Source organism: Gopherus evgoodei, chromosome 20, assembly GCF_007399415.2.
Source record: "Gopherus evgoodei ecotype Sinaloan lineage chromosome 20, rGopEvg1_v1.p, whole genome shotgun sequence".
NCBI classification, from domain to species: domain Eukaryota; kingdom Metazoa; phylum Chordata; order Testudines; family Testudinidae; genus Gopherus; species Gopherus evgoodei.
This window is the reverse complement of record NC_044341.1, coordinates 4,794,651-4,816,929: the sequence shown is the minus strand read 5'-3', so window position 1 is coordinate 4,816,929 and position 22,279 is coordinate 4,794,651. Positions and strand designations below refer to the sequence as shown.

At 42.2% G+C, this 22,279-nt stretch overlaps 1 protein-coding gene across 1 annotated transcript in view; it reads right to left on the bottom strand.

The window, feature by feature from the left end:
• CSMD2 (CUB and Sushi multiple domains 2) overlaps nucleotides 1-22,279 on the bottom strand; it is a 531,569-nt gene that overhangs the window by 426,748 nt on the left and 82,542 nt on the right. The window contains 1 exon segment of the mRNA XM_030539111.1: nucleotides 20,236-20,348. Within this exon segment, the coding sequence (XP_030394971.1) occupies nucleotides 20,236-20,348 (113 nt within the window).

Sequence of the window (22,279 nt, the reverse complement as noted above, 5' to 3'; positions counted from 1 at the left end):
GAGTCTACACTTGGCCAATAGTAAAGTTTAACATCAACATTTAGCAGGAACTAAGAGCAATTTGGGATACATGGCCGAGCTGAATGACTTTGACCCACCAAATCGGTTACTAATTCTCTTGTCAAGTTTCCAAACATGAATGTGAGTGCACAAAACAGTTGACTGTGAGAAATCATTGTTATTCCCAATATGCACACGGAACATTATATAAAAGTTGCATCTTGTAAACAGCTGATGATAGCAAGGGAAAGAACTATACTGATATATTCTGGATACATTTCAAAAGCAGTGATGAGATAAACCAAGACCATACGGTATGCAAACATATTGCCAAACTACATTTTTAGAGGTCAGGTAGAAAACAATACTTAAATTAATTAACTGACAGCAGAATCTATCCGTTGATACGTTTTCAACCTAATTTTACAATGGCTTCTCTTACTGACAGACTGTGTAAAGCAATCCTGTCACTCAATATTATTGACAACATTTCATTGCTATAGTTCTTATTGTGCAACACTGTTTCATGTAACCCAAATACTGTTAATTTATAACAAAGAAATAAATTAAAATATATTGTCCTTGGTTGCATAGTTTCCTAGCTTTGCATGGCACCAGTAGCATTATGTGTATGAACTACATAATTATACTGTGGGCCCTAAAATCACAGAACCAAACAGGAAGGAATCTGTAAAACATTTTTTTCCAAAATGCAGTAATGTGGACATTCCCTTTAAGTGGCAATGAGTCTAAAAAAGAGTTCATTATAGTCAAGCCCCCATGTACTCTGATCTCATGCACACAGTCATTTGTTAGCCAGAGGGAATCTGAGTCTGAAATGTAATAAAGGGGTCATTTTTGCCTCCTTCCAGCTACTCAACAGGTTCTCGTGTAATTTATCTTTGAAATTCAGTCTTTCCCTTAAGAACAAATGTTATGAACACATTCATTCTCATACCAAAACAAGGGGGATTAAATCCTCAGTATAACTGAAAATCTCAGTGCACCCACAGGTGAAGAACAGCTCCTGATGTGTCCATAATACATACACTCACAAGCTGTGTTGTATGTGTCCAATATGCAAAAGAAACACAGTCAATTTCTTTTAATAAAGTATGAAGAATACACTGGATATGTCTAGAGGAAAGCAGAACTGGGGTAAATGAGGTCAGGAAAGTCTTGAAAAAGCCTGGGAGCTGAAAATTAAGAGGAAAGCAGATCAGCAAATCCTCTAGCACTTGAATGGTGATTGTGTGAATTTAAACTACGCCAACATGGATAGAGACAAAGATTGTTCTTCAGCTAGGGAATTTTTAAGCATTTCAAAGTTAAACTTTTGTCCCTTCTATTTTCATAGATTATAAACCCAGAAGGGACCACTGTGATCATCTAGTCTGATCTCCTGTTTAACACAGGCCATGGGACTTCCCTGAATTAATTCCTATTTGAACTAGAGCAGGTTTGTTAGAAAAAAAAATCCAATCCTGGTTGTAAAATTGCCAGCGATGGATATAGAAAGCCATAAACTAAATCAGATTTCTTAAAACCAAGCCTGGAAGACCACAACTGAACTACAAATAAGAGAATCCCCTGAATGTTTAAAATACCTGTAATAAATCTAGATTATTGGAGCAAATTTTAGTTCTAAGGAAAACGAGATGTTGGTGTTAAGGCCAGGACATGAAGATGGAACGGAAAATGTTTTTCCCCTACTGCTCTGCTAATTAGCTCATCCCCGCCCTGCGATACCCCAGCTCTCCCCAGTCACACTAAACTGTTTCAGACATGATGGCATTCGCATAGGTTCTGGAACTAGGGGTGCTCCCACACCCTCTGGCTTGAAGTGGTTTCCATGATATACAGAATTTGCAGTTTGGTTCAATGTCTCTCAGCACCCCCCACTATACAAATTGTTCCAGCACCCCTGGGCAGAAGGTGGGGGAAAGGAAGGGCCCGCTGCTGAGGAATGTTGTCTCTTCACTATCTGTCAGCATACAGCACGCATTTGTCACCCTCTCGGGCAACATTCAAGCTTCTTTTGTTTCCTTTTCAATCCATGTAGCTTGGTTTTTTTTGCCTCCTGGTGGGTAGGAATAAAAGTGAGGAGGGACATGGTGCTTTCTGGCTCCTGCTCTTTATTTTGGGCCTGGGGCCCATTATGATTAATTATGCTTTCAATCCATGGGTATTAGGGTCCCCAAGGAGCTTTTTGGAACAAGCATCTCTATATTCACAAATAATCATTTGTTGAATTATTTTGGCTGGCTTTGTTTTAAATCCATCAATTCTCTTGTTATCATTTGTAAACTGGATTGCTGTGGGGCACATTTGAATTTAGCCCAGACCCACACAACCCCGTTAAGGTAGCGATATTAGAAAGGGGTGGAGGTGCAGTAGAGTTTAGGGACTATGAGAAAGTAAGAGGCACCAGGAGAACACATTTAGGACAGGACAGCCACTTGTGCCTCACTGGGTGTTCGAATGCTCTAAGCTGGTTACCAGGGCAGAATCAATACAGCAGATGTTATCACCACTGGTTCCTCTAGAAGCATGATGTGCACATTTTCATATCAGAATCCCAGGGGCTGGTATGGGCATCACCCTGCACCTTCTGCAATCATTTCACCATGAAACAGGACTGCATCAGAACAGTCATGGTTATGCTGCCTTTGAACTGCAGTCAGTGAGAACCAGACCCCTAGCATCAAAGTTATGGACGAATGAATGGCTGGAAACCAAGCTAAAGAACAGAAAATAGTCTGCAACCAATACATGAGAACACAGACGCAGAAGATGAAATGAACTGTAGGGAGGTCTATACTGGTTCACTGTATTTTATGTTGCACCACAGCTAGAAAAATAACATGCATTTATTTTCTAATGTATGATTTCCACCTGTCATCCCAAAATATTTTATTTCCTTTACATGGCAGTGGATCAGACTATAAAGCAGGAAGAAGCCTGGTCTGATTACCACATGGGGGAGTGGTTGAAAAACAAGAATGCCATTTTGCAATATATGTTGCAGTTTTGGAAACACACTTCTTTCTGCATCTGAATCAAACCAAGAGATTGCAAAAATTCAGTTAGATCACTCGCCTGGGATGTGGAGGAGACAGGTTCAAGAACCTGCTACAAATCTTGCAGGCTAAGGAACTGAGCCTGGGGTTACCAGAGCTCAATGCCTCACCAACTGGCTATTCTGGGGTAGGTCTCTCTCTCTCTCAACCCCTCTTTTCCCTGCCCCCACAAAAAATTAATCTCAGCCCTGAGGAAGTTTTGTTGAAACCAACGCATTTCCATAATAAGTTTTGGTTTCAACAAATTGGCATTTTCCAAATGAAAAAAAAATTGTTGAAAAATTCCTGAACAGCTTTAATCCCACGCTGTTGCTGTGTTCTTGTGCAGTTTCCCCTTGGGCTCACTAGCCAAACCCAGCACTTGTAAGAAGTGCTAACAATCAACCCATTGCAGCTGTCCTAGCCAAGGATTGGCCACCATTGCCTGGCAGGTGCCACAAGATTTGTGGCCAATCCTGTCATCACGTTTTTACATATACACAAGGCTCCACATATTTTTCAGCAAGCTGGACCTAAATTCTAAGCAAGGTTCTGGTCCTAAGCAAGGCCCCTGGATTCTGCAGCACTCTGGTGTGGCAGATGGGAAATGTTTCAGATTCATTTAATTACAGCTTTTAATGAATTAAACAGAAAAAAAGAATAATGCCATGGAGCACAGCAACCCCCACGTTAACATTTCTATATTTCATTAAATTTAATTAATGATATCCCCATGTTTTCTGCAGGGCAGCAGATTTTGCACAGCCGTACACGCGGCTAGTGTTGAAGCTGGAGGTTTTGGCAGCTATGCAGATGACAGTTGGGTCTTTTGGCATGTGGGGATGGAGGAGAGGCAGTCAGGGATGCTGAGAAGCACACACAAGCTGAATGCGTGTACTTAAATTCACCACTGATCATTTTGTTTAATGTGATATTTACCATTAGCATCTTTAGACTTCAGGGACAAAGGGGCCAACTGAACGAGTTATCTCAGGGTGTTAGTACGAGACACCACTGTGCCCAGGCTTTTTTCCTCTACAAATTCCTCTCTATGATTACAAAGGCAAGAAACTTTTTTAAAATGAAAACTTAGATCCTGGAGCAGAATTCCACACCAAAGTGTGGGGGGGTGGGGGAGAGGCGAATTGGAGGCACTGTGGGGTACACTGGGATCAGAACTATATTCATATGGAGGAATGACTTCTCCCACCACTACAATGCAGCCATTTATGGAGTGGAACGGGGATACTATTTAACAGTACAAATCAACAGCACCCTAATGGTGTAATACAGGAGGAGGTAGAGCACTGGATCCACTGGAAACTCAGGAGAAATTTAGAGAAGCGGAATTGGCATTGTCCAAATGTGGAAGTTGACCACGAAGTTAGCACACACCACCCCCAAAACTCTAATGAAAATGTTTTGGGATCTTTAATGACCACAGGTAGGCAGAAGCTTGGACTGCATACCTCAGTCAAAGAAAGCACCTACGGCAGCAAAATCCAGGCAGTTATACCATGCTCCTCATGCTAGTAGTATGCATAGTCTTCTCTTTGGGGTAGGGGGGGAAGACAGACCGTCTGTCATGTCAGGTTCAACACTGACTCCCAGTGCCATCTGCTGAATTACTACAACTACTTCCACCAACATCATGGGATTTCCCTCAGAGATCCCCCTTCCAAGCACTGAGCTGGGTACGACCCTGCTCAGCTTGTAAGATACAAAGAGATCACGGTCTAGGGGCGGCAATGCCACAGCTCTCCTTGTTGACCCAGATGCAGCATAGTAAACCAAAGAGCAGAGCAGGCAGGCAAATAAAAGCATTTGTCATTTTTAGCACAAAAGCCAAGACATGTTAAACAAAGCAGATGATTATGAAATGACGACCCCTAGAATAAAGGACACAAAACGTATGCCATGACGGCAGTGCTGCCTGCCTCAAATATCTCCAAGACAATGGACAACGCTCAGAAATCCTCCCCAAATGCATCGCCAAATTCATCCATTTCACCCTCACTCCTAACAATTCTACATTTATCAATCACCCCCTTTGTCCATACGATGGGAACAGCCATGGGTACTGGGATGACACCTCAATATGCCAGCCTCTTCATAAGCAAGCTTGATAAAGAATTTCTGGGAAAACACACCACAAAATGATATACCTAAGATACATGAATGATATTTTCATTCCCGGGATAGACAACCTAAACTCCCTCAGATTTCCACCAGAACTTCAACTACCACCACCCAACCATCAACCTCTCCCCAGAACACTCCCACGCCAGCATCAGCTTCTTGAACACCACACTCAGCTTAAACAATGAAACACTACAAAGAACTATATACAGGTATCCCACAGATCACCACGCCTACCTCCACAGATCCAGTAACTACTCCAGACACACCAAGAAATCAGTTATCTACAGCCAGGCCCTCAGATACTACAGAATATGCTCCAAGGAGAAAGTCCAGGATACACATTTTAAACACTCAAAACCACCTTCACCAAACCAGGACACTCCACCAGAGCAACAGATCACATCATGGAATGGGCCACCCAAATATCTAGGGAGAACCTGCTTCAATACAGGAAAAAAAAAAAAAGCCCCTAATTGTCACCTACAATCCCACACTGGAACCCAAATGAGGTATCAAATAATTACAATCCATACTCGATGGGGACCACATCCTGAAAGAAATCTTCCCTGAATTGCCTCTTCTGGCCTTCAAGCAGCTCCAACCTTGCCAAGCTCATTGTCAGAAACAAGCTCCCTGTGAACCAGGACACACCAACTCAAAGTGGCACCAGATGTTGCCATAGCAACAAATGCAAAACCTGCAGACAAATCTCGACTGCTACAATGATCAACAGCCCTCCCACAAGACACCTTTCAAGATCCATGGGTCCTACACATGCCTATCATAACATGCGGTGTACCTCATCCAATGCACCCAATGCCCCAAGAACACACTGTGGGATCTATGTGGGTGAAAACAACCAACCAATCACTACACTCTTGAACGAACTCACATAGAAAAATAATAGAACGCCCCAATCGCAACCAGTAAAAACTGTTCAGAGTCATCTGTTGTTGTCCTGCAAGGAAACCTAAACAATACCTCAAAAGACAGCCCTGGGATCTTAAATTCATACATCTGCTGGACACTAAAAAACAGACTTAATAGGAACGCTGGTTTCGTGGCCCATTACAATTTATAACATGATGCAGCTTAGTAAGCCTCTATTGCACTGTCCACTTCATTTTAAAGGGTCTCCTATAGCATGTGTGAACCCCTTCTGCTTAACAATCTGTTCTACCTTGTATTTAGCGTGGACACTCCAGTTACCTGCTCCAGACCTGAGGAAGAGTTCTATGAAGCTCGAAAGCTTGTCCCTTCCAAAACAGAAGCTGGTACAATGGAAAATATTGCCTCACCTACCTGGTGTCTCGTGAAATGTAGTAACAGTCACCTGAATGAGCTGAATGCATAGAAGTCCTGAAAGGTATTGCATATAGCTCCTTAAAGTTTTACACCTAGGCTGACACTAGGTAGCACAAAGAACTATTTAGAGCCTAATCAATCATTTAAAGCACTGAGAGCTATGCATCCAACTGCAGGGCATTTGTTTTTGACTAGATTCCACTACTTCTTTAAGGGATTCCACCATAAGGCAAAGAAAATGACATCAACCTTCCAAAAAAGCTGAATTGTTATTCTTCCCCACACCAGCAAAATGAGATCTTCTTACCTGTAGTTTGCAGTAACTCCGGCCACATCTACGCTACCACTTGTGTCGCTCAGGGGTGTGAAAAAACACACCCCTGAGCGACATGAGTTTAGCCGGCATAAGTGGGCATGTGCACAGCACTAAGTTAACAGGAGAGCTGATGTCTCCATCAGCTGGAGAGCAGAAAATAGCATCCAGGAGTCCCAGTTCAGGTATAGTTAAAGAGATAGGGGAAGAAGGGGCTAGAACCTTTTATTTTATCATCTAAATACACACGTCTAGGTCTACAAACAAGCACTGTGAAGAATGAGATATTTGTGCATGCGAAAGAGGAGGGTATTTATTAAGGAGGAAAACAGTAGCATTTACTTGGGGCTGTTTCTGTATTTTAATGCTTCTAATTTCTTAAAATAAGCAGTGTTCTTCTAGGCATAATTGTTTCTTTTCAATCAGCCATTTAGTGTTTGCAGCTATCAAATTTGCCGCAGCTGTAATCAAACACAATGTCTGAGAAAAGGAAATCTTCACCTAGTGTTAAATCCTATTGCATTATGGACTAGTGCCTCCGTAGCCAAGGGCCCCAGTGTTCATAATGGTATGGTACATGCCCTACGCTTGGTGGTTGACTGGACTTTGCTTCCATGAAGACCTTGCCTTCCCTTAACATGGCTAATATTCCTAGAAAGATTTCGACATTTTCTTCTATTAAGAGCTGTATGTGCTGTTTCCCCAATAGGTCAAATCTGGAAGCAATCATTCTTAACAAATTCTAATGTGTAGGACTACAGCGTTGTATCTTCTAAGTATGCATCACCAGAGGGAGGAAAGTGGGTCCTGCAGCTATGGCATTAGCTTAGTGCTTAAAACTCAATTTCAATTCCCCAATCTGCCACAGACTCCTTGGGTCTTTTAATGTCCGTGTCCCTAAATTCCCTACCTATAAAATGGGAAGACACAAGTTTTCCATTCTCTATTTAGATTGCAAGCTCTTTGGGGAAGATATTGTCTCTTACTATATGTATGTACAGCACGATGCGGCACTGATCATCTGGAGCCTCGCAATAATTATACAATGCTACTCTAAAGTGGGAGCATTGGAAAGTAAACTGGAAAACATTGCAAAGTGAAGTAAATTCTAGCTAAGCGGAGGTGCAAATATGAGCATGGAGGATGCAGAAGTGATGTGACATGCCCAAAGTCACAGGGCTAGCTTGTGGCAGAGACAGGAGTAGAACCCAAGGTGGCTGACTTCTGTTCCTGAGAATAGATTATTTGACCACATTGCCTCTAAAAAGCTTACAGTCGTGAGAGATTTTCAGCCCATTCATGCAGATAAAAAGGAGCTGGAAAATGCAAGTGCCAAGTACAGCACCTGAACTTCAATATACGTACCTCAACCAAAACCCCAAACTCAAATCTTGAGCCCACTCTTTTGCTCAACGCCCTCAAATCCGATCGATTTCAGTTTTGGACACTCAGCACTTTGCAGTATTGGAACCTTTTACAAAGTTGTCCAATCACTACTAGCTATCAAAGAATTTTTCCCTTCCTACAGAATTTTTAACACACCTCTAGACAGAAACAAGTTTTATGTAGGATACTCAGCCCCTGACAGCTTAGTTAGCATTTGCTAAGCACTTTGAGAGCCTCAGACAGAAGGTACTACTCAGAACTGCAAAGGACTATTAAAGTTTTATTAAGCTCAGCGTTTTATAGCACTGCTTTTGTCTTAATTCATGTATGATGAAGAGTGAGTGTTCATAGCATTCTGTTAAGTCCTTCCATTGTTTTTCATGCCCTTAAAACTAATGACAACGCAGCCAAGAGGAAGCAGTTTATAAATTACAATGCAGTTTCATCTTACACCCACATTAACACACTTAAAAACAAAACACCATCCACTCATGAACTGTTGGTATTATTGAGGATAGGATGTGGAATTCCTATCGATTTCCCCCTTACTGTTAAAGACTCGGCCAATATATTTTAAACAACACCTTACTATGTAGTCATCAGGTATGCTGTAGCAATGATTATAACTGATTTCATATGGTAGATACCTATAATAGTGGCACATGCCATCCCAAGAGTGTATCCTAACATTAGTTTAGCATCTGTCTTTCAGATGTGACATCAAACAAAAGCTCTGACCACTTTTGGTTTTCATAGATCCCATGGCATTTTTCACAAAAGTAGGAAGATAATCCAAGTTCAGATTTGGCCAGGTTATTTATAAGTGTGCCTTCATAATTCTCCCTGCAGTTACAATGAGATGCAGTGGTTGTCACATCCAATCCTACCCCGATGTGTTGCTGTGTGTGGTTAAGTATCTAACATGTTACACCTCTTACTGAAGAGCACAAAGAATCAGGAGTTCTGGGTTCTGATCCAGGGATTTGCCATTGATTTACACTGTGCTTCCTAGCACAGTGTAAAAGGGGATAATATCTAGTCCTGGGGTAAGAGGGAGGTTTATTTAATGTCTAAACATTTTTGCAGACTTTAAATAAACATGCATTATTTCTATTATCACTTGTATTTTTATTATCACGAGATGAGCATGCAAAACTAGAGTACAGCAAGTATTCGGTTTGATCTGCTTCGTACCTACACTGCCCTAGTATCTGAGTGCTTCACAAATGTTAATGAATTTATCTTCGCAGCATACCTGTAAAGGAGGGAAATATTACTGGTCCTATTTTACAGATGGGAAACTGGGAGCAGAGACACTGAATGATTTACCCAAGACCACAGAGAATGTTTGAGTCAGCATTGGGAACTGAAGCCAGATCTGCAATCCTAATCTAGCACTTTAGCCAAATGAGCAGCCAGTCCTGCTAGCATCATTTTCAGTAGCAATTATTTGCACAGTGCCAACAGTGTGCAATGGAAGTTATGGGTGATCAGCAGCTCTGAAAAACCAGGCCTACTGCAGTTATTATTTTGGCTAATCCCATTAAATTTAATGGACAAAAGAAGCAGGATGCCTGGTAATAACCGTGTGAGAAATTCTGCTCTGTATATTGACTGGTAAAGTGAAAGCTACAGCAGATGTCAATTTTGTCCTTACCATGGACCACTGTGTGTTTGGAAAGTTTTAAATTCCAGAATAAATTTCCTTTCTTCCAGCTTCAGTGCATTAGTTTGCATAACGTTCCAAAATATGATTCTTTACAGGAGATACAAAAGGAGTTTGGCATAGAGAAGGAGTTGTCAATAGGTGGACCATGGCCAAATCCGGACAGCCAGATCCCGAAATCTTTTAATTTACTTATTATCATTATTGTTATTCTTTTTTATTATTCTTTTTTCCAAAGTCTGGATCTTGATTATTCATTGACCATGACATTTGGGCCTTGAGGAAAAATAAATTGACTACCCATGGCGTAGAGTACATCCAAAATTGGTACACCGGGCTGCATACAAAAGAAAGCTAATGCACGTTCAGCTTATCTTCACAACTAGATGTTGAAAATCCTTTTGGACCAAAAGTAGTAGCAGTCAGTACTGTACAGCCCAGACAAAACAAACTATGCACTGTTTGCACAGTACTAGAATTTAGTTTCTATTTTACACATGCATGTACACATGCACAAACACACCTGGGGAACCTTTCACTGCATCTGCCTAAGCTGTACTAGTGCTGCGGCAGAAAGGTGGCTTAGTCTCTGGGCAGGACAATATTTCTACTTTTCACCAGCTCTACATTCACACAGCTAAAAAACAGAGACAGTGCAAAAGAGCTTTTCCTTGCATTTTACAGTGCTTAAAACAATGAAAAGGGGAGAGACTAGGAAACAAAAAAAAGCAAGGAAGAGTGGAAATGGATGAAAAATAGGTGAGACAAGGACCGGAGATGCAAAGCAAAAGGAAAGACGACAGATGAAGATGGGAAGGGAGAAAAGAGGAAAAAACAGAGACGTAGCAATTAGGCAAGTGAAAGTAAAGAAGATTGAAAAGCATGGGGTGGGGGGGGGGAACGTGCCATGATTCAGCAATATGGAAGTCAGGTATTCCTGATTTCCTATCCCACTCTCACACCAAATTCATCTGTGGCTTTGAGCAAGTGACAAACTCTCAGCACCTCACATTCCCGATCTATCGTTAAATCATTGATGAAATGGGCTATTGTACAGATTAGCAAATGTATGTTTTTAGAGTGGAAGACACTGGCCAGTTTCTGCCATCTTTCCTCACATGCACTGCCCTTGAGTTCAATGTAAAAACGATTCAGTAAGAGTCAGTGTGGCAGAATTTGGCCCTATAGAAATATTATTTTGATACAGAGGGTAATAAAATGATTTTACACACACAAATATGAAATACCTATTGTTTTCTAGCACAAATACCATGGTAATTAAATAAAACAAAACATATCTTATGTTAGACAACACTCTTTGTACAGCACCTAATACAATGGGGCCAACCTGACACGACCTTTAGGTGTAACTACAATATAAATGTTAAATAATATCAAAAGCTGAATACAATGACCTCATTCACCCACTTGCCAAGGGAACAAGGCAGAAGAGGGACTAAAGTACCAAGAGCACGTTATATATCCTTTTTCATGCATCCATCTTTGCACTTGCTCTTCCTATAAAAATTAATTGCCCCCTTTCAGTAATAAAATTGCTGAGAAGTGTTTTGTTCCAATGTTAACATTCTGCTGAGGTTTTATTTATTTTTTATTTTTTTGCATTTCCCAGAGTTTGTTTAAAAAGAGGGGGAGGATACCGAACATGCTTTGATAGCAGATCATAAAAGAGCCATTTACAGCAAGGACTCTCATTTCTGTCTTTCAACACAAATTGTCACACCACAAGCTATTCAGTGAGTTGTAGATTACAAATGGACTGAAAGAACAGCAGCAACAACATATTCCCTTTCATCAAAAACAGTTCTCCTTCTTTACTCTTAACTAACATGAGTAGCTCATTTTGAGAAAGGTGTATAGCTGAATGAAGTGTTAGTGGGCGCTCCTCCCTTACCTCTCAGGATTAAGTTTTAATTACAACATGAGTTCTCTCGTTTGGTGGCACAGGCTGGGTTTTGAGAGGTTTATTTTTCTTCCCTGAGGAGAAACTCACTCACTCATTTTGGATCTTTGCTATCTCAGCAGCGGCTCAGAGGTGTCTGCATTTGATTTTTTAAAAGCACCATCAATTATTTCAGGTTTTGTTTTGAGAAAGAAAATGTAATAGACAATCTTTTTTTTTTTTAACAACATTAGCTTTATCTCAAATTGTTCTGCATCACAGAGAATCAGAACTGTAGAACATTATAGAAGAAGGGGGGAAAAAACAATGTTAACCCATCTAGTCCCTGATGCAGCAAAGAATGTTCTAAACTCAGCAGACTCACTGACTAATTATATTCTCCCTCACTTAGCACGACATGAAAAACCTGTTCGACCCTAGAGTTTATATCTTTGAAATATACATCAGCATAGGCCAGGCCCTTTAAAAGTGCTCAGGACTCAACATTGAGGCCAGTTTTCCACGGGAATTCTGCACCCAATGAAAGCACCAAAACTTGCAGCCAAACAGCTCATCGCATTGGGTGCTGAGCTCTCTTGTAAATTTGGCTACAAATGTGGGTACTGAGCACTTGGAAATCTGGCCCTTCCACCCCTAGTTTAGCCAAGCTATACATACCTACATAAACTTCAGGCAATACCCCACTCAAACAGTAGAGCTTAGACCTAGGCTACATGTCAGATCTCATAGTAACCCAGGAAACCTATGGCTCCATGTCCAAGCATCAGACAGCAAATCTATGTTACAGCTCATTCACAAAGCAAACAGCGATCTCTTCTAGTGACTCATACTCGCTTCTCTCTCTATATAGCCATAGTCTGGAGCTGGCCCTGCGGGTTGGTAGTACGGAAGCAGACCCAAACAAACTATTGATCCCAGTCTCCATGAATTTTAGGGTGTCTGGATAAAAATACTGCTTGGATCCTGAATACCCCTGGCTTGGGGTTTAATTATTACAAAACAAAAACCCAGCTCATGAGATTTTGCCAAGCCAACTCCCCTACACTGTATAGTGCCTATAGTGGTGCTATAATGGGGAATTTCCGACATGCTTAGCACAGTGGCAGCAGAAGGCAGACTGGGGGTAAGTCCCCAAAGCAGTGCTCCCAATAGGGCTTCTGACCTGCAGAGCAGCTCCGTGCTAAGGATGCTATAAGAGAAGCAGTATAGGACTGCTCTAAGTTTATGTCAGGGGCTGCCTTCTCCCTCAGAGCACCCCGGAAGCCAAGAGGTGCGCAGGTGGCATGAAGCCACTTTTGCACCAGCTGCTTCTGGGCTGCCTCTCCAAGGAGTGACCCAGAATCCAGTCCAGACTGTTTAATTGCTGTTGCTTGAGGAACTGAAGAGCTGTGAGCAATGTGAGAATCTGAGAGCCATGCACCCGAACCTCCAGCTGTCACACACCACTCTTACTCTGCTTCACCTGCAGGTCTGTGAAGGAACACTGCCACCCAGTGGCCAGGTGAGTTCCCCACATCCCTCATGTTCCCTCACTTCCAGGCCCCAGGCCTTTCTTTCCAATTTCCAAACCAGAAATGTGAGCAGCCTTAATCCCAGCCAGGATGGGACAGACAGTCAACACTGCAGCTCAAACATGCACAGGTATGAGCACGTATGGACTAAGACCTTGACACGGCAAAATAACATCCAATCATTGCCCTTGGGTTGTTTTCTTTCCAATGACACCATGCTCTGGTCCCACTCTTCACTGAAAAAACCCACCCTGTCTGGAAGGTAGCTATCTCAATGTAAAACCCAAATGGAGACAAAACATAGGCAGCTTTTCCTTTTATCTATCTAGACAAGCTCAACATTATCCTTCTCACCTGTGATTTACTTCAACTAGCCACATAAAGATAAAAAGTACAGCTCTCTTTCTCCACTAGGATTTTACATTCAGACAGCTAACAATGCACAAACAGGTGTCTTTCAGCAGTGAAGGCAACGCCCTAGAGTCTGAAGTAGCCTCTGAGCAGAAATGTGGTCCTACTCTTATTATGTAGCAGTAACACTAGCAAGACTCAGCTGTTTTATTGAAAAGGCAAAATTCTGCTGTAACCCTAGTTCCCCTTCAAAATATGCAATGGGACAGTGTGTACCTGTATATTCAAAACTTCCCCCCCCCAATGGCTGATTAGGATCTTTACCAAACTTTCCAAAAACATTCCAATTCCGTATGCTTCTCTCTATCAAATGCTGAACAGAAAATGCTTTGGAGATTATCTAGTCCACCTATCTACCATTAAATATGGAAAATATTGACACTAATATAAATAATAGACACCCTTAAATACTTCAGCATTGCTGAAAACATGGGGGGAGGATTTAAAATTTGGGGCTGTTGCACAGTTAACCCCATATAATCCTCACAAGTCCCTCACACAGAGTAAAGGGTGCTTATCCCTGGTATTTTTATGTCTATGTCATTGATGAGATGTGATTTTTTTAAAATTAATTTTTAAAATCATCAAGGCTATGTAATAGTCTTCCAAGAACTTATCAGCTGCGGTGGAGAGGCAGGCAGCTAGGAACTGTCAGTTGCAAAATGGCCACTTTAGGGCTTTAGTTGCATGTCTCTGCTAAAATTATTAAGCCTGCCCCAGAAAGGCTGGGGTGGGGGTGGGGGGGAGGCAGTGTTTATAAAAAAGAGACCAAACTGCATTGCAGGGAGTTGGTACAGTACAGACCAGACAGCAACCTAAAAAAGCAATCCTGGACTACAATGCTTTGGGGTTGGGACAGGTATGGTAATAACCTCTTATTTCTAGCGAGATGTACTGGGTGGGACTGGATAGGAGCTTTTCCCTTTTCCCTCTATGAGTCCACAAAAATAAAAGCTATTGAAAAAGCTGTTGGCTTGTATGTTTCACCTTCTTGTGTTGAACTCCTCATATTTTCCTCCTTGAAATATAGACAACAAAACAAGCATCCTCGTAACTGAAATAATCCTTGGGAGTGGATGACTCAGGAACAGATGATGCAGCTTTTAAAGGAAAGTGTGTGTGGTGGGTGGGAATGTTTCATGTTTCATACACCTACAGAGCGCACCGTTGTCATAAAACAACCAGGGCTAAGACACTCAGCTGGTGGCAAAGACAAGATATGTTTTGTATCACTGAACGGTGCATAATGTATTTAAATATTACTCCAGGCCCACTCTGATTTTAAAATTATTGCAGTCGTAACACGCTACTTTACAATGCTGGTCATATTTTTTAACTTCATTATTATTATTGATAAAAATTCATATCCAGCATTCAGAACAGGAATGAGGATTTCAAACCTGAAACCACTGGGATAAACAACATGCCTGGTATATATAATGAATTCAGTCGTTACATAAGGCAGCAAATGGAGACTTCATGCAGAAGCCAAACAGCAGCGAGAGTGAGCAATGCATTTCATATGGAGTTGAGGCCATAGTGAAATACCTGTTTAAAACTAAAGCCCACAGCTCAATCCCAGAAAAGCTCTTGTATGGTGATGTTATTGCCTGGTGAATCAACAAACAGCAATACTAAAAGAATTTGAAGGCAGATTAATTGTAGCCTTGCTGCAATTTTTGAATATGTCTAAGATCAACTGGAAGACATTCCCAGCAGTTCAGAGCAAAATGCAAGTTCCAGGGCCAGGTATTCGGCTTTTCCTGAACTCCAAATTTGTTTGGGGGCAGAGCTGCAACCACTGAAAGAAAGAATGCTCTTGTGGTTAAGCGACTTGCCCAGGACTCAGGAGATTTGAGTTTAATTCCCAGCTCTGCCACAGAACTTCTCTGTGACCTTGGGCAAACAATTTTCAAAGCCATCCTGGGGAACTGGACAGCCAATTCTCTTTCATTTTAATGGGCCTAACTTTCAAAACTGTGTCCCTAAGCAATTCAAAGTGCAGACTGGACAGGGGAGATTTGTGTTTCCTGTTGCCAGTACTACAAAGACCTCAAATAGGAAAATGTTTCTAATTTTAGTTAGAAACAGAAGTTAAGATTAAACTTGCTTAACATGAATATCATACACTGGTCCCACTGGATTTATCAGCAGAGGGGAGTGGATCCATTCGTGGGGTTCCCCCCATACACACGTAAAATTAAAACAATTTATATGCTATGGGAACATTGTTGTTATGAAAGGCAATGTGACAATAATGGTATCTAGAGACAGGCATTAGTGTGTGCTGCCCGTACATAAATGCACCTCAATCTTGATCTGCTGCACCAGACACTATCCAGCACTGGGCTCCTCACACACAGCTCTACTAATGGACATCAATCCTAACTACACCTACACTCCCTTTCCCACTCTATTCCTATCTCTGGGCCTCACAGACCTCTCCTGGTGCCCTTCAATCATAAAAATGGCCATACTGGGTCAGACTACTGGTCCATGTAGCCCAGTATCCTGTCTTCCGATAGCAGCCAATGCCAGGTGCCCCAGAGGGAATGAACAGAACAGGCCAATTTATCAATTGATCCCTCCCATCATCCAGCCTCAGTTTCCAGCAGTCAGAGATTTACGGACACTCAGAGCACAGGGTTGCATCCCTGACCATCTTGGCAAACAGCCACTGATGGGCCTATCTTCCATTAGTTCATCTAATTCTTTTGGAACCCAGTCATACTTTTGGTCTTCAAACATCCCCTGACAACAAGTTCCGCAGGTTGACTGTGTGTTATGTGAAGAAATATTTCTTTTTGTTTGTTTTAAATCTGCTGCCTATCAATTTCATTGGATGAAATTCCTGTGTTGTGTGAAGGGATACATAACACCACCTTCTTATTCATTTTCTCCACACCATTCATGATTTTATTCATCCTCAGCCTACTCTTCCAAGTCACAGTCCCTCAGCCCGCTCAGCCCCCTAAGGCAGGAGGTCTCAATCTCCCAGGAGCAGAGATGGCCAGATGTATCAAACTGCACAGCAATTTTGCAACATGCACCAGCACAGACTTAGAGTGAGACCTTACAACTCATTTTTGATTGCCACCCGAGCCAAGATCTGAATCCAGGCCTCCAGAGGCGAAAAGACCTGAGGGGTTTTAATTAGCTCCAGTGTCCTTCCTGCCCCGTATCCCCTTGAAATTTCATATTTCTGATTAATTCAATGACTATGAAAACCAGTTTGGCTTAAAATAAAACCTTCTTGCCTCCAGTCAAACATCGCTCAAATAATTTAAAATATATGTAGGTTCAGACCAATCCTAGATCAAGCTTATATCTACTATATCAAAGAAATATTAAACTAATGATCAGGAAGAAAGGTATCGGAAGACAAAAGACAAAGAGGGGATAGTTGTATAAAAATGGAAATTATGTAAATTTGATCCCCTTTAAGTGGCCAGCTAAACCTTAAAATAAAAACCTATTATTAGCTCTGAATCCCAAGTAACGTTCAAACATAAGAGGGGGCAGAAAGGTGATCCTCATTCTTCTGACATTCCCAGAATGTTGATTCTCACAAAAAGACTCTACAAGTAACTCAGGCAATAGGGCTTTTCACAAATGTTTGCAGTAAAAACCATAAGCGAGTGTGACTCACTTCATTCTCATCTTGCTACAAGTTTGGTGCCAGGGCCAGGTTCATGTGACATTTAGACTGAGTGCACCCAAGGGGTTAGATTTAAGAGAATCTCAGCAGAAATAGTCTCTCGCATTAAAATTGAAATTTTGTGGTTTGGCACAATTTTGTCCCTGCCAAAAAAAAATCCTTCCCAGATGAAACACTGCTGTCATCCCTGTTTTAAGATTCTGACCATGTGCAGAGCTGGTACATCAAGCAAGAAGCCTGGGAGAGGAAGCATGAACCCCAGAGAGAGCGATATGTTTGCACAAACCCCTATGAAGTCAAGCCATTGTGTTTTGCCCAGACCTATTTGCGAATAGAGCCTGCAGAAGAACGGTGAAATTTTCTCATTGAAAGTTTTTTTGAATATTTTGGGGGAAAGTATCACAATATCTAATTCTCAAAGTTCTAAGCAGCTCTTCCCAGGGTTCCTCCAAAAACAAGCGAGGATGAGACTAGATGATCTCTCAAGATTCCTTCCAGCCCTATATTTCTATGATTCTCTACTGTGTGTTTGTACAGTGCCTAGAACAGTGGCTCTCAATGTTTTTTTACTGGTGACCCCTTCCACCCAGGAAGCCTCTGACTGCAACTCCCCCATAAATATATAAAAAATTGTTTCTAATTTAACACCATTATAAATGCTGGAGGCAAAGCTGGATTTGGGGTGGAGGTTGACAGCTCGCGACCCTCCCATGTAATAAACTCGTGACTCCCTGAGGGGTCCCGACCCCCACTTTGGGATCCCCTGGCCTAACACAGCAGGACTTTGATCTCAGCTGGAGTTTCTATGCATGACTGTATTACACACAGTTATGAGTCTTGGAGGAGAATTCTCCCATATCTCCCAGGTTCTGGCAACAGCAAACAAACAGCCAGCTCGGTTTTGGTTTTTGTTGTTTTGTGTGTGTGTTTTTGGGGGTAGGGGAGTCTCTGCACTCCCTCTCTCATGATTCATGTTCTCTCCAAGTGTCACTGTAGTGGCCCCCAATGGAGCTGCTGCAGGTCATTTCCGTTGGGAAACTTTCATTTGAATAGCAGGCATGCAAAGTCTGCTGCTCAAACACTTCCTTTCGGCCCACATGATGGTAGATCCAGGTGACGTTTGGAGGCACATAAACCCCTGTAGCTTCCCTGTCTAAATACTTTGGAGGGTCTATTTCCAAGGCACATTTCAATTCGTTCTACGGTTGAGTGTTACCTCTATGCTTTGGTACTTTGAGGCATTTGTGCACTGATGGGAAGCAGAAAGGTCAACATTCCTTAAAAATGCCACTAAGGAAAAAAGCAGGAGACCAAGCCAGATAGCATTTTGGGTTAACCTCTTTTCTGAAAAAGGAGGAGATGAGTCAATTGCTGAAGTAACCTTCTTTGGAGCTGCCTGAGTAAGAGGGAGGAAGCCGTAAGAGAAATGGCCAGTGACAATCTGAACACATACATGAGTGAAAACTAAAAACAGAATCCAAAACCAGAAGCACACAGAATTAGGCCTTGTCCTCAACACGAGTAAAACCACGCTACCTACCACCATCTCAATTAGATGCTGTTGTTGCACGCTGGCTTCTAGCGTGACTTCTCCAGAAGGAAGCGGAATGTCCCCTTCCTCAAGAGGGACGTTAGGGCCACATTCTAAAAATGTGGCTAGAAGATCCATCTACACTGCCAAATCCACTGTGTCAGAACTTATTTGCTACGCGAGTGCAACACGGTAGGGTTTTGCACTGAGCTTAACTGTTTTAACTCTGTCCCCAACTGGGCTATGGTCCTACCAACGCCCCAGTGCTATAACAGTGCTCAGAATCGCTGTTAAAAATGACTCAGTCAGATCTACACGTCAAGGCTCAGCCACATTTTAACCAGAGATTAGTGTCTAACTGAGATGCCCTAACTTGACTGATTTTTCAGTGCAGAAGGGACCATAAACTAGAGCTCTATATGCACTAAGCAATCTACTGGCGGGTAGTGTTCGATGTATCGGGGATCGATTTATCGCATCTTGTCTAGAGGCAATAAATCGATCCTCGAATTGACGCCTGCATTCCACCTCGGCAGGAGGAGTAAGCAGAGTTGACGGGGGAGCCATGGTGGTTGACTCGCCACCGTGAGGATGGCCAGGTAAGTCGAATTAAGATACTTCGACTTCAGCTACGTGAATAGCGTAGTTGAAGTTGCATATCTTAGTTCGACCCCCACCCCCGCTCCAGCTGGTGTAGCCCAGGCCTTAAGCTTTCTTGTGCCTAGATACAGCGACTCACATTATAACTATGCTCTAGCCTTTGTAAAGACCTTTCGTTAACACAGTTAATTATTCTTTGGTCCCATCAACAAAGAACCAGTTATAAAGATCCAAGCATTTTTGTAGCTGGACAGACTACCTCCACAATTTTGAATAATACAGAACATTTTACCCCACCTGAAAGGAATGTACGGCAAAAGGTTGAAAACCTGTTTGGATTTTTTAAGAAAATGCACATGGAACAATAAATGAAGCTCTGAACTTTTGAGGGCCACCTTCTCCCTGCAGCCGTGCATTCCCCATCAGCTCATCTTCCTAAGTCACACTGGTGAGACAGAGCTACATTCTCTGCGACCTTGAGGAGCCCAGAGCTAACGTTCTACATTCTCTTCCAATCCCAAAGCAGCGCTCTGCCTTTCTTTAACTTTTTAAAACATTTTGAGTAGAGCTGGTGGAAAAAATTCAAATTTGCGCAGAAAAAAAATTGGTTTTGTAATTTTTTTCCCCCAAAATTTTCCCATACGTTTTTCCCACACTCTGCAACCTGCTCTTGTTTTTAGTCCCTGCTACTACATATGGAGCAGTAAGACAAATGGAATGGAGCGGACCTACCTTCATAGTTTGCCTGGAAGCCTTGAGCGCTGACAGCATAATCGCTCACGAGCCATAAAGATAACACTACTCCAGTGCTCACGATAGGAGCAGGCAGCTGGAAACCCGTTAACCTGAAAGACACCAAGAGAAAGGTTATACTGGCAAATACAGGACAAGCCAACAAGTCTAGGAAGACTTGTACTCACAGGGATAGCCGCCATCTTGGCCAACATACCAGAGACAGAACCAGGGACTTCCAAACCTAAAAGCATGAGCTTGAGCTCAAGCATCCATGTCTATTTAACTAGGGCTACAACAGACCTACATCCTCTGTGGATTGAGCACCAAATGGGGTCTCTTACACACTTACCAGTGGCTGTTAACCACTTACAATGGCTGTTACCAATTCCTTCATTATCTACACGAACAGCCGTTCTGTTTACTTCTGGTCAGATTTTATATTTGCCATTTTGTTCATGGCAAAACAGCTGCATGACAAAAACAACCCCTCACACGTTCTAGAAGCTACAGGGAATATAACCATTGTCTATTTATCTGCCTGAAGCTTTTCAAAAGCAACCTGCACCGCTGTATCTAAGTACTAACCACACTTGCTTAGATTTGTAATGGTCACATATTCTTTCCCCCACTTACTCCAAAGAGTGTAGTCCGGATGCCAGACAAAGGGACAGAGTCCAAATTCCCAAATTCTCAATCCTGGTTCTTTTTCTGACCCACGCTGTGACCTAAGGCAAGTCACTCAGACTCCTTGTGTCTGTTCCCACCATCTGTGACATGACAATCAGACTCAAACTTCTGAAAGTCCCAAGGCTTCATTCATTAATATTTATAAAGCACTTTAAGATCTGTGGAGTAAAGGCACTACATAAGCGCCTAGAGTGTTATACGAATAATATTAAGTTGGACTCTCAATCTAAAGGAGCAGAGGATGAGAAGCAATAAAATTGACATTGCCAATTAGCTGCCTGGATTTACATTTATTTTGTATGTCTACCAGAGACGAGGCTTGTGCTAGGAGCCCAGTGTTCTTAAGGCAACAGAACTGCCAGCTAACCCCAAAAGGAACTTTCCTCTGGACTAAGCCAATAAAGACATAACAAGCTCATGCTTGTCATCAGCAGATCTCAAAGTGCTTTACAAAGGAGTCAGTGTAATTATCTCCATTTCATACGTGGGGGAAGCAGCTTCGCAAAATAATGCAGAACACTGGAGCAGAGCTGGGACTGAATCCAGAACTCGTGAATATCAGTCCAGTGCTCTATCAGCTGAACCAGTGGGTTGCCCTAAATGTCTTAGAACAGAGCTTTCAAGATCTTTAGATGACTGACTTCTTGCAAAGCTCTCGTATGCAATATATGGAGGGAGGGAGGGAGGGAGAGAAGAAAGGGAAGGAGGTTACAGTCTGATTATAAGGAAAAATAGGAGTGAGACAGAGTGCTCCTCCAAATAATGATAATACCTATCTTTCATACAGCACTTTTTGTCAGTAGTTCTCAAAGCATTCTATCCTCATTTTACATACAGGGAAACTGAGGCACAGCATGGCAGTAACTTGCTCAGGGTCACCCAGCAGGTCATCAATAGTAAAACTGGAGACAGAGCCCAGGTCTCTTGAGCCCCAGTTCAGTGGGAAAGAGACAGATTCTCATAGATTCTCATAGACTCTAGGACTGGAAGGGACCTCGAGAGGTCATCGAATCCAGTCCCCTGCCCTCATGGCAGGACCAAATACTGTCTAGACCATCCCTGATAGACATTTATCTAACCTACTCTTAAATATCTCCAGAGATGGAGATTCCACAACTTCCCTAGGCAATCTATTCCAGTGTTTAACTACCCTGACAGTTAGGAACTTTTTCCTAATGTCCAACCTAAATCTCCCTTGCTGCAGTTTAAGCACATGGAGAGAAGTGACACTCCTCACAAGAGAGGTGACAATTGTATCAAAAACATGGGTACAATATACAAAGCAAGAACAATCTTCCACGACATTGTGTCCTTGGCCTAATTACTTTGGGTTTTTTTGACAGATTGACTCTAA